The sequence below is a fragment of the Puccinia triticina genome, chromosome 9A (genome assembly GCF_026914185.1).
Source record: "Puccinia triticina chromosome 9A, complete sequence".
Classification (NCBI taxonomy): domain Eukaryota; kingdom Fungi; phylum Basidiomycota; class Pucciniomycetes; order Pucciniales; family Pucciniaceae; genus Puccinia; species Puccinia triticina.
The window spans coordinates 6,450,853-6,467,386 of record NC_070566.1 but is presented as its reverse complement, the minus strand read 5'-3'; the positions used below and the strand labels follow the sequence as shown (position 1 = coordinate 6,467,386).

The following is a 16,534-nucleotide window of genomic DNA, read 5'->3' as shown; positions in this document are numbered from 1 at the left end:
ACAACCTCCCATGTTGTCTTTTGTCAAATGATAGGATTTTTTCCAAGTTTTCTGGTTTCATTGGTCTGGATTTATTATTATTTCAATGTTGACTTCTGCCTGGGTATGCTTTGACTATACCGTGGCCTGATGTTCTTTTGTAATGGACCCAGCACTTGGTCCTCCACTGGCCTTTGGATTTTGTAAGATTACAGACCTAGGTGACACATGCTGCAACCTAAGGTAGCTGCTGACAAAGGTATCCCAAACTTCCAAACTTCCAAAGCTGAACAAACTGATAGCACTCTTGTGAATGCAGGTACAGACTTTGGTAGCAATAACAGACTTGGGGGTTGAGGATCATCCCAGTTCAAGATCTCTAATAGAGCCAAGCCCAACAAAAACCAAAGGTGAGTTTGAGTTCAACTATTCTCTGGAGATTAGAAAACAGCTAATGCTTTGTTTCAGTTCTGCTAGAAAAAGTTGGACCAACTGAATCAAAGAGCTGGAAAGATGGACAGTGAGTACTCATGCCCCAAGCTAGGCTCAGCAGACAAAAGCCTGAAAAATACTTCAACACTGGTTTAACAGAGAACATCAAACAACTACTCAGGTTTTTCTCCAAAGCCAAGCAAATTGGAAAATAGGAGCCAAGAGCCTTTACCAGGTAAGAACTCTTTATTTTATCTATAGACAAGCAAAAGAGATGACTTTAACACATCTTGCTGTCTCATAGTCTTGACCCAGTATCAAACATTGGACAGAAGAATGGAAACCATCTCTTCTTTTCATTCTTGGTCATAATCAGTAGAGAGAAGTCAACCACCAGCTCTTAGTTAAACACAGTTTACTAAAACCTTGCATAGAACTATTACTGTAATGTTTTTAGACTCTAAATAGAAATGAATCCTGTGAATCCTTTTCATTATTTGAGATTTGTTGAGCTTGATCCAAAAGAATTTAACAGGCTTGGGGATTTTGTATCATTTAATTATATACTTGGATAATCTTGATTGAAAATGATATACAAGACCATGGTTGAAGCATGTTTTCTTATTTCTTTTGGTTTAATGATGTAGGGTTCAAAAATCACATGACAAATGGGAAAGGCAGCAACAGAAATCATAAATGAAGCAAAAATAGATGACCAAGTGGAAATTCCAACCCCTCCCTTGGCCACAATAAAAGAAAATAAGAAACAGAATGAAATAGTAATAAGCATGAATGCATGATTGGACTCAAAATCTGATTCCTAATAGTCAAATGATTGAGATTCTGATTTAAAAATGCTACTGATACATCTCATGTTTTGTATATTTCTGGCAAAACAAATTCAATAATCTCCTCTCTTCTTTGAAGCTTCTGTTGAATTATTTTTCACTTTCCTTGATTTGTGAATTTTAAATCCTGGAATTATCTCTTCTATGAATTTTTTGTGCCGGTCTAGCTCCCCTTCTAAGTAATCTTCAAACCTGGAAGCTTCCTCTACGTTTTCTTTCTTCATATTTTTAACATACTTCAGAAAAAAGTAAACTGTCACAAGTTCCAGCTGGTGCCACCTCCCACCATCCCCGTTCAGTTGTTTCTCAATAAGGTCCATGTTTCCTTGTTGGAAGAAATTGGAGCCCGCTTTTATCATCTTATCCCAAGTGTCATACTTTTGGATCATCCCATATGGGTCTTTGGACTTGAGGAACGGACGGAAGAAATCGTGAAAGAAATGTCGCGTGTTGTTCCACTTGTTTCTTTCGCGTTCCAAAAACTCCATCATGGCACACAGAAAAGCAAACACAACCCGATCTTCACCTTCATCATCAAGAGCTGCATTCGGTCCGATTTTTATATTCCGGAATAAAATCATCCACATAGAATCATCAATTAGGAAAAATAAAGATATCCGGCTTTAGTTTTGTCTCTAGACTTTAGACAAAAGTATCTCATTATTACTGCAACATGCATTCGAGAAAATGGAGCATACCTTTTAAGGATCTTCTAAGGGGTTTAAAACTCCTGTTAGTCATAAGAAATTTTATTGTTGGGGTGAACACAGTAGGTTTCTCCGATTCCAACCAACCGAAGAGGATTTCGGATTCAACGAAGGACTTGACGACTCGCGGAAAATTGTCTCTTTGCCATTGTAAAAGGACATCGAGAACTTCTGGTGGTGTTAGATTGTCATTTGTCAGGTAATTTACTAAGGAAGACGCGATGAAGATCAACCGTCCTCTGACTAATGGATGGTTGCGGTCCAAATTCAATCGGCCTGCTTCTTCAATTAATTTCAATAATGCTCTCCATCCTTTTACCAATCTGGGATAATCTCCAGCACTCCCAATCCAATCTTCATGGATGTTTAATAATTTCCGAGTGATGTCCCAAATTAAGTAATCTTTAGGGTACATATTCCCAAAATTATATATTTGCTGACGGATATCATTGCTTTCCACTACCTGCGGGGTGAGATCTAGCCTAACTTTTTATTTGCATTCAAAGATCAGTAGGATGCTCGAGCCTGAGCAGAAGAAAGAACGTATACTCACTTGCATTATCCAGATTTGCGTTGTTAACTCCTTCTTGCCAGTGTTGATTGGACTGCAGGTGCTTTCCCTTGCCCTCGATCTGCCTCTGGGCAGCTTCCGTTACGGCACGACTGGAACCAGAATGTCCATCACGATTACGGAGTATTCCTGGTGCCGCGGCGGCTATTTTACAAAGTCAAGATATAAGTCCAGTTGAGTGGCGCTGACATTGAAGGCTAATCAAGTTTTATCAGGGAAAGAGGAAAATGGCCTACTGATCGACTCTTCTGATGGCAGGCTGTAAGACGGCGCTTGATGACTGGCTCGAACAATTTGCAGAGCGAGAAACAAATATGTCAAATTTGATGGGATCATTATTTTAGTCACCGATGGAAGGAAAGTCTCAATCGAGGCCTAAAATTATTTATTGGTGATGCCAATGGTAGACTATGCCTTGAACTTTGAAGGCGATAAAACCAGCTGACCGAGACGCTGATCTCGAGTGGTGATTCATTTATGCTGATTTGACCGCTGTCTAGGGAAGAGTGCGCACCGGCTCCCTATAAAGCCTCGCAGCAATTCGAAAGGCTGTTTCATTACTATTCTGGTTCATCTCCACATACAAGTTGATAGGGTGCCGTAGCCCATCAGATAACATCACTTTGGGATCCAAAATCAGATCACAAGACAAGCTGCACGATCGGATTTCGACTTCGGCTTGAACCGAAGGTGGAGAAAGGACATATCGATCCGATTTGATCGTTTGAAAGGCTGCCAGTGCAGTACAGCCTGAATCCCCAGCACTTCAGATGCTGACGGCTCTGGCATGTAATGCCCGACCACCTCTATACCACCTTGAGGCTTGAAGCGGGCTCCTAAACGATGCGGACACAGTGTGTGGGACGAAGGGATAACATTTCATGCGGGCAATAAGCTTTTGAGACCTGTCTGACTCAAGGCAGGGAGTCAAAGCTACTAGGCCAAGCCACTGAATTTTTGAGACAACTCCTCATGAATGCCTCATGAGTGATATTAATAAGCGATAGTACCGAGTTTGACGGCCAACGGGCACTGAGTAAAGAGCAGTCTTCATCTGGTACACCAATGTTCTGTATATACAATCCAGCGTGACTCTTACTAATCACCATGTCTTGATATGATGTCCGGTGTTGCGTCCTTGGCGAAATTGGATGTGATTTCATCTGCGAAGATCTCAAAAGAAAAAAAAAAAAAACATTGAGGCCAAGGACAAGGCCTGAGGGATGACCACGTGGATCCCCGTGAATCTGGAAACACTGACAAGGCTCATTCGGGCAGAGGCCCATCCGAACTTGACCCCAAGTACCTCGCCTGCTGCCGGCAGGCAGCGGCGCAAAGCGCTTCAGAGCGCCCGCCGGGATCTTCAGATGAGGTTTTGGCAGGCATGAACCCCGTCTACTGCCAGCAGCTTAAGGAACTGCTGACTGCATTGATTGGAAGGAAAGTTCTGTCTCATCTGGGTTCAAACGCCCCAAACCACCAGGGGATTGCGCGGACCACCCAAGGACCAAGGTCTTCGTCAGCGGGTCGAGTGACATTCGGAGGTCGCTGTGTGCATTCCGGCTCGCCGAAGATAGCCGGATTTGACCGAGTAGAACAAATCAGAATGTTCCATTGTCGCTCATTGTCGCGAAGGGTAAAGATGTACACACAATCAGACCTCCTCACTACATACATACTTGGTCTGAAACAAGTTTGAAGGATAAGAGGGGGATAGTTTGCGGCTGTATGAATGGGATGGTGCGGCCGTGGCGGCGAAGGTCGTCATGAAACCTGACTCGAGTCTCCTCGAGATTGTTGATGTGCTTGGCCAGTTGGCCTGTCGACGCCTGTCGACGTCGCTGGTGGAGCCCTGGGGTCTGGAGATGTGTGACATCCCTTGTTCTTCGTATCCTGTCCGATCGATAGGCCCAGCCAGCGGGCTGTCGCAGCTTACGTCAGCAGTCCTTTCTCCTACCCTTACATAAACCCAGCCCCTCTTCCACGTCTTGAGTTTTTCTATCGTCATCAACCTCAAGTGCGTTCATCAACCATCAGTTCACAAAAAACTTACTGCTCACAAATTATACCCACCAGTCCATCTCGAGCGAACCCCACCAGTATCTAAATCTAGCCAGAGCTTTCCAGTATCCCCGTTATCCTTAGTTCTTGTTCCAACACTCCGTCTGTTTATTTGCCTTTCAAGATGAAATTGGGAAGATACAACAAGCTTTTGACGCTCATCACTTTGAGTATCGCCCTACTAAACTTTTCCTATTCTCAAGAGGATGGTCTCAATTCCGCCCCGTCAGATCCCAGCGATCAAACTTTACCAGTCGCTGGTTTTCAACCTGAGCAGGAAGTCTTGATGTCCAAAACTCAGGAAAAGTTCGAATTTCAGGTGAGTGTCCCAGCTATCTCCTCTGCCTGTGTGTCATCAATCAAGTTCTGACGACGCGAAAAATCTAATATCCTTCAATCATTTACCAAACCATAAAAAACCCCTTACAGAGTGACATAGCTCGACTCATGAAAGTAGTTGTCTCTCATCTCTACCATGATCGTGACGTATTCTTGAGGGAATTACTTAGTAACAGTGGTGACGCGCTGGAGAAACTGAGGTTCGCCAGTTTGACGGACCCAAAGGTGAGTCTGTTTTTTTTTTTATTGTTATGGTGTTAGTACATCGAATACTCACTGGCATTGTGCACGGAACTCTTAAATTCAGGTGTTGGATTCCGCCCCGGCTTTAAACATCACTATCGTTGCCGATGTGCCCTCGAAAAGACTGATCATCAGAGGTGAGATTCACGCTTACTGTCTTGATAATGGTGTTGTTACTCAAACAGTGCCCTTGATGAAATCTACAGACTCCGGAGTCGGTATGACCAAAGAAGAATTGCAGAAGAACCTTGGGACGATCGCGCGGTCAGGAACGTCTGAATTCCTATCCAAGCTAGAGAAGGGGAACGAGAAGGCTTCGGGAACCAGCTCCAATTTGATTGGTCAATTCGGATTGGGCTTCTATTCCTCCTTCTTGGTAGCCGATCGAGTTTTAGTCTCTTCTAAGAGTAACGAAGACGACAAACAATGGGTGTTTGAAAGTAACGCGGATGCCGCCGAGTTTAAAATTAGCGAAGATCCTCGAGGCAACAACCTGGGGAGAGGTACCGAAATCACCCTGTCAGTCCAATCCTTCCCACTACCCATGGATTTTGCTAAAACTGAAATATCCTTCATTCCTTTTTCTTTTTCTTAGGTACATGAAAGATGACGCACTAGACTTCTTACAGGTCGACAAATTGAAAGAATTAATTGCCACTCACTCCGAATTCTCAACGACTGCTCCAATTTACGTCTGGACTGAGAAAGGTGCGCTCTTTCATCATGAGTTTCTCTGGTTAAGCCGGGTTGGATATTAGACAAATCTGACTAATGTATGCTTAATATTGGTGTTGATTGGGACTTGCCAGAGATCGAAGTCCCTGTTGAAGAGGAGCCAAAGAAAGAGGGAGAATCAGAAGGAGAAGCCAGCGAGAAAAAGGATGAAAAGGACGAATCCGAATCCGAATCCGAATCCGAAGACACCAAGAAAGACAAAGACGACGATGACGACAGCGATGATGAAGATGATGTCAAAGTCGATGACGCCGACAGCAAGGAAGACGACGCTGAGGACGAGGAATCAAAGAAACCCAAGACAAAGACCATCAAGAAACATGAATGGGAACAGGTTAACACCAAAGGTCCGATCTGGGTTAGGTAAGCTACTTGGTCATGCATTCAACCAAATGCACCGGATTGATCGTTATATTTTGTGCGCGCACTTTTTCAGAGACTCCAAATCTGTCACCGACGAGGAATACATCGCTTTCTACCAAGGTCTTACGGGACAAAAGGAAGCACCCACTTCCTGGGTCCACTTCAAGGTAGATCCGCAGCTGCTCTCAATACTTACCTCTATACCAAGTTGGCCAAACTAACAGGTTTTTTTCACTAAATCAATAGGGCGATGCGGGTCGAACTTCATTCCACGGTCTAATCTACGTCCCAGAAACTCTCCCGGCAGACTTCTATTCGAAAACCTACGCCCAGCTCGACTCAGTCAAACTGTTTGTTCGAAAGGTTTTGATCACCAAAGAGCCCAGTCCAGATTTCATTCCCAAATGGCTGAACTGGATCAAGGTGATCGTGGATGCCGATGACCTACCTCTCAATGTTGGACGAGACAGTCTCCAAGTCACCAAATCGTTGAAGCAAATCCAAAACATCGTCCTCAAAAAATTCATCGACCACCTATCCAGCCTTTCGAAGAAAGAACCCGAGAAATACGAAAAACTATGGAAGAAGATCGGAACTACCTTGAAAGTCGGAGTGATCGAAGATACGAAGAATCGAGATAAATTAGCTAAACTCATGAAGTTCCAATCCTCCCAATCGGCTACAGGTACCGTCAGTCTAGAAGAATACGTAGCTCGCCGGAAGAAAAACCAAAAACAAATTTACTTCATCGCGAGTGCAGGAACGGAAGTCAAGGATTTGAGCAGGAGTCCATTTGTGGAGAAGCTAGTAGCTAGAGGATACGAGGTCTTGTACTTGACCGAACCTATGGATGAGATGATCACTTCCACTTTGACGAACTTTGATGGACTGAAATTCCAAGATGTCGCCAAGAAAGGCTTGGAGATGGGTGATGAGGATGAAGACGAAGATGAGAAGGAAGCTTTGAAAAACTACAAGACTCAATATGAGCCCTTGTCGAAACGCATGAAGACGGAACTGGACGAATTTGTAAGCGATGGTAAGTCTTGCAACCTTTTTTTTACAACTTCAGGATGAATCTTTTCAGCTCACAAACCCTTTGATTTGTACTTTCAGTGGTCATCTCAAATCGTCTGACGACTTCTCCATGTGCTGTCGTTGCGGACTCGTATGCATGGACTGTAAGTCGAGAAATCATTAAGAATATACAATCTGGCGATCGCTGATCAGATTCTACTTTTCTCTTCTGGTCATAGGGAAACATGGAACGATTGATGGCAGCCCAGAACCAGCAAAAAGGAGCAGACGGCTCGAACTTCATGATGGACTTCATCAAGAAAGCCAAGAAGGTCTTCGAAATCAACCCCAAGCACCCTTTGATCCAAGGGTTATTGACGAAAGTCGAGGAGGCTGGTGAAGATGACGAAACGGCCAAGGAAGAGTTGACGCAGGTGATCCGAGTCCTGTGGGACACCAGCTTGGTCCGCTCGGGCTTCACCGTACCGGACACCAACAAATATTTCGAGCAGATCGAGCTCTTGTTGAGAAGGTCACTCGGTGTCGACGAGAGTGAGAAGATCGATATTGGTGAAATCAAGCCGGCGCCGGCTGTCGAAGAAGGACCGCTTGACCCACGAGCGGGCGAGAAGGAGCCAGCTTCTGACGACAAGCCTGCGGGAGAAGACGAGAAAATCCAGATCAACTCGGACGGAACAACCCAGAAGACCGACGAAAGCAAGCAAGATTGGGCTGAATGGTCCAAAGTCAAGGATCAGCTGAAAGAAAAAGCGATCAAAGACGACCAGGAGGAGCAAAAGAAGTCGGAGAAAGAAGCTGAGCAGGATAAGTCTGACTCTTCTGAAGACGTTCAGCTGGAGGCCGAAGATGACGATGCAGAGGATGGCGAAGGTCTGGACGACGACGCTGATGATGATTTCGACTTTAGTAAGCTCGGTGACATGAAGGACTTCGATATGGAGAAGATGAAAGAGATGATGAAGGATTTCGGCGGCTTCAAGGATGAATTGTAAATCATCTGTAGTCTCCTTCTTTTTCTCTCAATCTACTATGCCTGTATCGTCCGCTTCTTTCCCCTCTCTTTCTAGAAACTATATCTTCAAAAAAATGCTACTACATATAATCTTTTTCCTGCTCTCAACAAAAGGGGAATATTGGGTTTGTTTCGTTTGTCTCGTTTGTCGTTTTTTCATTCATTCTTGCTTGCCATCCCACTTGGTGTTTTCTGCCTTGTTGACAAAACTAAATTTCAGAAACAATTTCACGCATCACATTGCTCAACAAGGGTGACAGCCACAGTGGGCCACCGGTGCATCCATTCACAGAATGGCTGGAACCGAACCCAGGTGCAGAAGCTGGAACGTGAGACGCATCGCGGGAATTCATGGGGAAATAGGAAAACTTGTGCAACTTCAGCAAGGCGGAATCCTACTTAAGCCAGGGCGCAATGGCTCCTGCTTGCTTCCCAAGGATGGTTGCTTCTTAGCATGATCATCATGCTGAGAGGCAATGATGATGATGTGGCAATGTAAAACCCTAGCTTACAACTAACTTAACAAAGTCCCTCCTCTGCGGGGCTGAGTGGGGAGCAGAGTGACGCCGACCGCAGGGAGGGACTTACGACCTATGTCGGGGTGCTCGCCTGAGAGCATCGGCCAAAAGCCTGGTTAAACTTCGAGACCCTGTAGCTCGCTTGTTGTGCAAGCTACATATGAGGTCCCGAGCATTGACAGATGCACCTGCATCTCATCTTTCTTCCTGTCAGCTCAGATTTTCAAAGGAAAAAGTAGAACAGACAAGCAAAGCCAAAATAAGAGAAACAAAAACTTGACCCGCACAGACCTGCGGGGCCAGGCACCGCCTGAGAAGACCGCCGTCTTGAGTCTGGGTGAGCTTTTCAAAAATTTATCAAAAAAAACTTGAAGAATGTGATGATGATGTGATGAGCTCAAAAAATCAGCAAAGTGTAAAGCAGCTTAACTTCCGATAATGGGAGGGGTAGCTTTCAAACTACAGGCTACAAAATTCAAAGTGTGAGTTTGCATCACATTTTGGTGGATGGTCTCCCACCCAAATGGTGCGATAGCCCGTAAGTCCCTCCCTTCGCCACCAGCCAAACTTAAGCTCCACCCAAATGAGTTACCCCCCGGACCACCACCCGAACTCCGAACTCCGACCTCCCGCATGGGGAGGGACTTTGATAAGTTAGAGCTTACAATTCATCTGAGGGACTGCTTAATGGAAAGCTGGTCCTGATGAATTGTGTTGTCTCATGATCCAACATAACATTTTGAACTATTTTGAATACCCAGTGGATGACTTCCTGTCACATCTGCAACTCTTGCAGTTGTGGATATAGCCCCAAAAAGTCTAGATTTTTGCAGGGAAATCTAGCTTTTGGGGCACTTCTGGGAATCTCCCAGATGTTGACAAAAGTCAACCGGTGGATCATGACTTCCCGTGCAATCTGGGACCCCCGCAGATGTTGGTTTTGACCCGAAAAGTCTAGATTTTTGCAGAGAAATCTAGCTTTTTGGGCTCTAGATGGGAGGCTCGCAGATCTTGAAGGTAAGTCATCCAGTAGATGACTCCCCGTGCAATCTGGGACCCCCGCAGATCATCATGATGATGGTTTAGACCCAAGAAGTCTAGATTTTTGCAGGCAATTCTAGCTTTTTGAGCTCTAGATCACTTCTGGAAGGCCCACAGATCTTGATGGGAAGTCAATGCCATCCAGTTATGTATTGCCTTTTTTCAAAAACCTTGGTCACTTTTTTTTTGTTTTGTTTCATTGAATGGGTTTATTTTCAGTTTCAAGATTAACTTTGGGCTCAATTATCCCACATCTCTCTTGTCATTGCAGCTGGAACAATCCCGGGCTCCGTTGGCCCCTCCGTTGGCCCCTCTGTTCAGGCTGAGGGCAGCTGTCCAGCACCATGAGGAGGGGCAGGAGGGGTATTCTTTTGGCTCTGGTTCCAAATATGAACTTACTTTTTACTGAAGTCAACTCCTTCACTTCCTTCTGGAGGATGATGGCTCTGGGGTGAGATTTAGCCTTGGGCCGCATCTGACAGCTGTCAAGAAGTATATAAGAAAAATATGGGATCTGAAAGGATCTACCAAAACAAAACAAAAAAGTGACCAAGGTTTTTGAAAAAGACAATATGATTTTTTCTTTTTTTGAAAAATAGAGGAAATGATAAAATCCAAGAAGCTGAGTCACAAATCTAGCTGTAAGCCCTGTGGCACTAGACAGAGATTGTAGAAGGATGTGAAAAAGATGTGCATGCCTGCCAGTGCTTCGCTGGAGTGGCTACATGCAAAGATCATAAGATGCCATGGAGTACGGCAAAATTGAAGAGAAAGATTGGAAATGAAGCAATGCACTACTAACTATGATCACCTAACAGGTCTTAGAAACAACAGAATCATGGAAAATAATCAGCCAAGTAGAATTTTCAAAGCCAATTAAAGGAGTGATCTACTGTCTTAATTTACTAAAGTAAGAGTAGGTGCTGTTCCTTGCATTGAAACCTTTCTGGTTACCCAGCAAATTGCATGCATATCACTATGGCTTTGACTTTGCTTTGAATTAATTCCTACTGTAGTATTGACATGTGTTTGATGAGTATTTGACATTTGTATTGATCCTTCTAAGGACTACCAATTGGTTTGTATATTAAATGGCTTTTTCTAATTTCTTTTCAACTTCTCAGTAAGATCTTTGATATGAGCAGTTTGAGACTTATCAAAAATTAGTTCTGTAAATTTATCAATCCATATCTTCAAGTCTTGATCATCCCCTCGAACCATCATCATTTGTATGTAGTCAATTAACTTCATTGTGTGCCAATACTTTGCAGGAGTTTGATTAAGTAGCGTGCAAGTATCATGAAAAAATTTATACTTCTTCTCAAAAAATGGAAAATGAATTTCTTCAAGATTAATTTTGTCTATTCTATCTTTATCAAAAGTTATGAAATAATCTGTCAAGTAGCAAGAAAACAAAAATGCAATCCTAGGGATTTTTCCCTCATTTCTCTTTGGAGGGTTCTCTACTTGCTCCATTGCATGGTGCAATACAGGGAGGATTCTCTGTTCTTCAATCTCACAACTCTCTCTCTCCTCTGGCCCGTTGCCAATGGTCTCTGTTGAGGGGATAACATCTTTGCCTGAGCTTTCCTTTTCAAAAAAAGGTTCCAAAACCCTATTAAACTCGTCATCAATTCCCTGAACACGTTCATCTTTCAATGCCTGCATAAACGTTTTTAGTGAATCCTTGACAATCAGTTTTTTCCCTTGATGATTGAGTGCTAGAAGAATCCACACACAGAAATGAATTTTAAAGAAGATTTACCTTCTCCTTGAATCATCAAGTCAAGCAAGAGACATCTCCAGGAAATCACATACCTCTGATAGGTGCATGAAAGGGTCTTGTCGCCTTATGAGTCGTTAGACATTCTAGCGTCGGGAAGACTGTGTTCCAATCCAGGTCATCCAGCACATGCTTTGAGTTCCACTGCTTCAGTTTAAGATAAAACTGGAGCAATTCTGAGAGATACTTTGGTTGAAAAAGCCGGATGCGCTCGAGGAAATCGGTTGAGATTACTTCGTGCTTGGCTATATAAACTGCTAGCATCAACATATTCTCCAATAGTTGGGCCTTTACCTCTTTGTTGTCGTTTAGTATGTCGTTTGGTTCGATGAGCCTTTCTTCTAAGCCAGACCACGTATCCTCAAACGGCAATAGCTCTATGCTGCTTACATCACTCTTGAGAGGACCACTCTCAATTCCTGTTAATGGCCGACTTCTTTCTTGGCTTATTTCACTTCTGAGCCGATGAGCAGCTGAAAGAGCACTGGCCAACTCCTCAGTTCTGATCCCCAGATAATCATACAGCTTTATGACTTCCTTAACGCATCCGGAGACATGCTCCAGCTCGTCATGTGCCCATATTCTGAGTAGGAGAACATTCGACGTTATTTCTCTCCAATCCGATTTCATCAAATTAATCTTGGCTGGGCGTGTTTTTATCCGCGCTTAGTAAGTATCTCCAAACAAATTGACAGAAGGAAAAGTAAATTTTCAGATTCACCTTCAGCTCCCGATAACCTTCGAGAACTCATTGCCTTCTGGCCGTTTCGGCCCTGCCGATATTCTTTACCCTGTTTCGTCTCCATGTCCCATAGACGAGATTTGAGGTAGTTGCTCTGAACTGCCATCCTCTCACCGGAGGAGACTATACTCACACAATTAGAGAGAATGGCAAAGGTGAGTCAAGACCAAGCAGATTTCAATGGAAAAGAAAGAAAAAAAAATCCCAACTCTACTTTTAGAATTTTCTCCAGATATATATTCTAGGCTCGAAACCGCTAGTTGACTAGCTGCCAATAACATGAGTACAAAGATGTGGCGCGAGAAGTTCTTTGATAAGATCATGAGCAACATCGTATGGTGGTTGAGGCTGAAGGACCCAACTGGCTGAGCTGAGATTCTATCCCGCTTATGGGCATGATACCAATTGAAGATGTTGGGTTAACGTAACCATCTAATTTATCAGTAATTTCACCTTCACTCGTGAAGGGACCTGCAACAAGGAGAGCTCATCACTGTTTCGACCCGCCAGGCTCCGGCAAAGTTCGGACAGCCTCAGGCCTTGACTGCCACGAGATGTACACTTGAGGCCAGGCGCTGTCAAAAGAAATACGCACCAGGCAATAGCTTCCAGTTCCACTTCATCCGACCGACCGAACTTAGGCTCAGACTGGCAAAAAAAATACAAATGTCTAAGTACTGATAGCTGATTATAAATAAGTTAAGCTGTAATCCTTATGAAGAGCCCGCCTGTCATCTCTAACTTTAACCTTGAGGAGTCGAGCTTACTATTCATGTTGGCTGTGCGCACCAACAGTTGACATGAGATCGATCTCCTAAAACTCAAGAAAGAGTTAGTTAACTGGCCACGCACGCTGGTTTCGGGTTGATTGATTGTCACAGACTGGGGCGAGTCTCGGACCCTGTATGATAATCCCCCAGACGACAGATACATCGGCCGTCAAAGGAAAGGGCGCAGTCGAGTTGTGTGGGCAACTTCTGCCAAATCCAAGCCGTCTCCACTCGTTCTTTTTCTGCACATATTTCCGGGATGGCCCTTGCTACCGCCGCAGCAGCCTAAGGTCATCCCGTAGGCCCTTGTGGCCCCTACCTGCCGGTAGGTTTTCACCGGGGCCGGTGTTCGGGTCTCGGCGGAGAGCCACGAGTGTTGTGTGGCTTCACTACCTGCGGGGTATCACATCCTGTTCTAGGAAGGAGCCCCAGGGTGGGTAGCAAGCGACTCGAGGACCCTCCTCCTGAAGCAGAGAGGAAAGAATGGGACTGACTGCCCTGGCCGGAGTGGAGAAGGGGTTTGGGCTATACCCATACCCTCAACTCCTGGCCGGGGGGGGGGGGGGGGGGGGGGGGGGTTGGGCCAATACCAACCTGACATTGCGAGGATTCCAATCCTGTGGGGTGGGCGGGAGGACTGAAAAATTGTCGCGCAGAGAGCCGACGAGTAGTGGAGAGATGGTGGAGAGCGATAGGGATGAGTCTTCGTGCGGGGCCGCAAGAGTGGACGACTTTTCCCAACCCTACAATTTATTGATTTCATGTGCACTGGTTGATTTTTTGATAGGTGTTTTAATTTAGGATTTAGAGGGGCATCTAGAGCTCTCTAAATGACGACAGGAAGTCATCCAGTCTCAGGGAGCCAGATTATTAAGGTTCTTACGGCCGGTGCATGAGCCCGGTCTTAAACCTAATTAACCTTTGTCTAGCCCCGACTATGTAGACTCAGACTGGGCGCTCTCATTCGCTTGCTTGGACCTGGGCTACCTCCCCCTGCGGGTCCGGTCTCCGTCCATCCATCCTCGCAACAGGGAGGGACTTGTGTTAAGTTCGAGAGCACGTGCGGTCTCCCGATGTGAGAGAAGACCCTATGGGGCTCTCACTGAACAGGTTTGTTGAGCTTGTGTTGGCAGACTTTTCCGGGCGTGAAAACCTTGCGAGGAAACAGACTTGGCCCGTATCTTAGGTGCACGCGTGCGCCCTTACCCAACTCCCGAGCTCACAGGGCAGCATCTCCCCTTCAAATGAGGAGGGACTCCCTGAAGTTAGGGGTACATACGCCAGTCAAAAACTGGCACAATGGTTTCACGGCAATACATAGTTGAGCTTTCGTGCCCAGGGAAAGTCTGCAGAGATGGATCTATCAGAACTGGCACACGCATAGATCTGGCTCTCTATACTGGACTGACTGCTACGAGATTGGCAGGATGTGAAGTGTTTGTGCGCTGTGCCATTATGAATAGCTCACTTGACTCCTCGAGGCCTGAAGGAACAGGGGGACGAGCTTAACTAAGCCACTCGTGGTGAGCGGGTCTGGGCGGCAGCCCAGTCTCACCAGAGAGGCTTATGCACAAGCACGTCAAGCTCGCGTGAGCCTGGCGTGATATAGAGGCTACTTTTCAGATGTTCCCTCTTGGCTTCAACACAACTCAATGGTTCTTTTTTCTGAGTTGTTTTTCTGCCTGTTTGGCATCCTCGGGATTTTTCAGTATTTTTTTTGCCATTGTATTCCCATTCCTTCATTTTTGAAATTTGATAACAAGAAATTGGAAAGAAATCTCTGAATTAATTAAGCGACAGAATTATATCAGAACATCACATCATTATATTGATAATTAATGATAATTAATGAAACGGCAACAAGTTGAAGAAAATTAAGAGAACATTAACAAGAGCTACATAGATCAGTGAGTCCAACTCGGCACGGTAAATGTACAGATGGAGAGGAAGTCCAAGTCGGGGAAAAACACTAAGCAGCACAACAGCCCAACAACCTCACATCATTCACCATTACGATGGCGGACATACAGATGAACCCTCCTTCTGGGGCCGATGATTGGTTGGATGCGCTCCAATCGGGGCCGCTCAACATTACAACCAAAGATCCCTTGCCTTTCGAAGAGGGATTGGAAAATTACACAAAAGAGTCGTCGGCGGGAGGATCTGGGCGAGTGCTGAAGAACAAAGCAGGCCAGCTTACCTTGAATCAGAAGATCACCGAGATGGCCCATGACAAAACGATCGAGATGCTGAAGAATCGGTCTGCAACCGTTTACGGACCCCAGCCACCAAAACAAGTCCAACTGGACTCGGTTATCGATTTGATTCACCATCGTGACACTTTTGTCCTTGCCGGAACCGGAGTCGGCAAAACTCTAATCGCTGAGATGTACTGGGATTTATTTCCCAAATACAAGAAGCCAATCGTGTTGGTCTTGAACCCTCTGGACTCGCTCGGTGATAATCAGGTATGCGCTTTTGTCAGAGTGTCACTGGCAGGAAGCTCAGAAAATAAACCCATCGCAGCCCCGGGGGAAGTACTTGCGTGAGTGATAGATACATTCGCGGTAAGTCAATTGCGTAGTGTTTGAGACCTTGGATTCCCATCGCCATAACCAACCATCTCTTCCAGATATTCATTACACGCCCAATATTGCCAGCTTTCATTGCACGGTTACATTCGACAATGGTGGAGAAATCACGCAGGCGGAGTAGCAAATTTGCAAGGCATGGTGCTTTCGGATTCTTCGCTTTCAAAAGAGCCCGGGGAGAGAGAAAAGATTTGTAGACTTGATCAATGATGCTATTTATATCCTTTGCTTTCATCGGAAGCTTTTCTTTCGGGAAAGAGTCCGTCTGCTTCCCCATAATCAATCTAAAGGACGAAGCAAATTAAGAGTATTTTGTGTTAACAAGCTGTTGGGAAATTCAAGCAAAGATTAAAAAAGTGAAAAGCATACAGAATAAGATAAGCGATTGTTGCTTCATGAACCTTCTGTATTTGAATGAGCATCAATGAGAAATCTTTTTTGTTGAGCACTTGATTTGATTTGACTCCTAGCGCCTCGAGAAAGTGCCAGCAGCCGAGGTCCTTCGAATCCAAACTGTTCCCAAAATGCAGTGCAATAAGTGCCTGTGCAACGTTCCAGAGAGTGTGTGCCCCGCCTAGCAAAGTGAAATTGTTCGCAAGACTCTCCTCAGGGCGGTTGTTTGGTTTTTGTTGGGCTTGTAGGCTGCTCAAGTTGAGACAGGTGCCCAGATCGCCTTCAAGGATCATGAGTCTAGACGCAAATTGTGCCGGCGTGAGTCCACTTTGTCGTGCAAGTCCTTCAAGTACTTCACCCACGCTTTC

General features: G+C 45.0%; 4 protein-coding genes across 4 annotated transcripts; 1 reads left to right on the top strand and 3 right to left on the bottom strand.

Annotated features, from left to right (window-relative positions):
* Positions 1-1,312: 1,312 nt before the first annotated feature.
* Positions 1,313-2,873, bottom strand: PtA15_9A648 (uncharacterized protein; the record flags this gene model as incomplete). Its single annotated transcript, XM_053172879.1, has 4 exons — positions 1,313-1,800; positions 1,958-2,452; positions 2,520-2,681; positions 2,774-2,873. The coding sequence occupies 4 exons, from the start codon at positions 2,871-2,873 to the stop codon at positions 1,313-1,315; spliced, it is 1,245 nt and encodes a 414-aa protein (XP_053024076.1).
* Positions 2,874-3,900: 1,027 nt separating this feature from the next.
* On the bottom strand, positions 3,901-4,413 carry PtA15_9A647 (uncharacterized protein; the record flags this gene model as incomplete). The annotated part of the gene is made up of 3 exons (XM_053172878.1): positions 3,901-3,961; positions 4,035-4,100; positions 4,217-4,413. The coding sequence occupies 3 exons, from the start codon at positions 4,411-4,413 to the stop codon at positions 3,901-3,903; spliced, it is 324 nt and encodes a 107-aa protein (XP_053024075.1).
* Positions 4,414-4,722: 309 nt separating this feature from the next.
* Positions 4,723-8,308, top strand: PtA15_9A646 (uncharacterized protein; the record flags this gene model as incomplete). Its single annotated transcript, XM_053172877.1, has 10 exons — positions 4,723-4,917; positions 5,028-5,162; positions 5,245-5,317; positions 5,387-5,699; positions 5,776-5,888; positions 5,990-6,278; positions 6,352-6,445; positions 6,525-7,317; positions 7,395-7,459; positions 7,535-8,308. 10 exons carry the CDS (start codon positions 4,723-4,725, stop codon positions 8,306-8,308), a joined length of 2,844 nt encoding a protein of 947 aa, XP_053024074.1.
* Positions 8,309-11,697: 3,389 nt separating this feature from the next.
* PtA15_9A645 (uncharacterized protein) lies at positions 11,698-12,518 on the bottom strand (the record flags this gene model as incomplete). The annotated part of the gene is made up of 2 exons (XM_053172876.1): positions 11,698-12,314; positions 12,392-12,518. The coding sequence occupies 2 exons, from the start codon at positions 12,516-12,518 to the stop codon at positions 11,698-11,700; spliced, it is 744 nt and encodes a 247-aa protein (XP_053024073.1).
* Between the last annotated feature and the right edge of the window lie 4,016 nt (positions 12,519-16,534).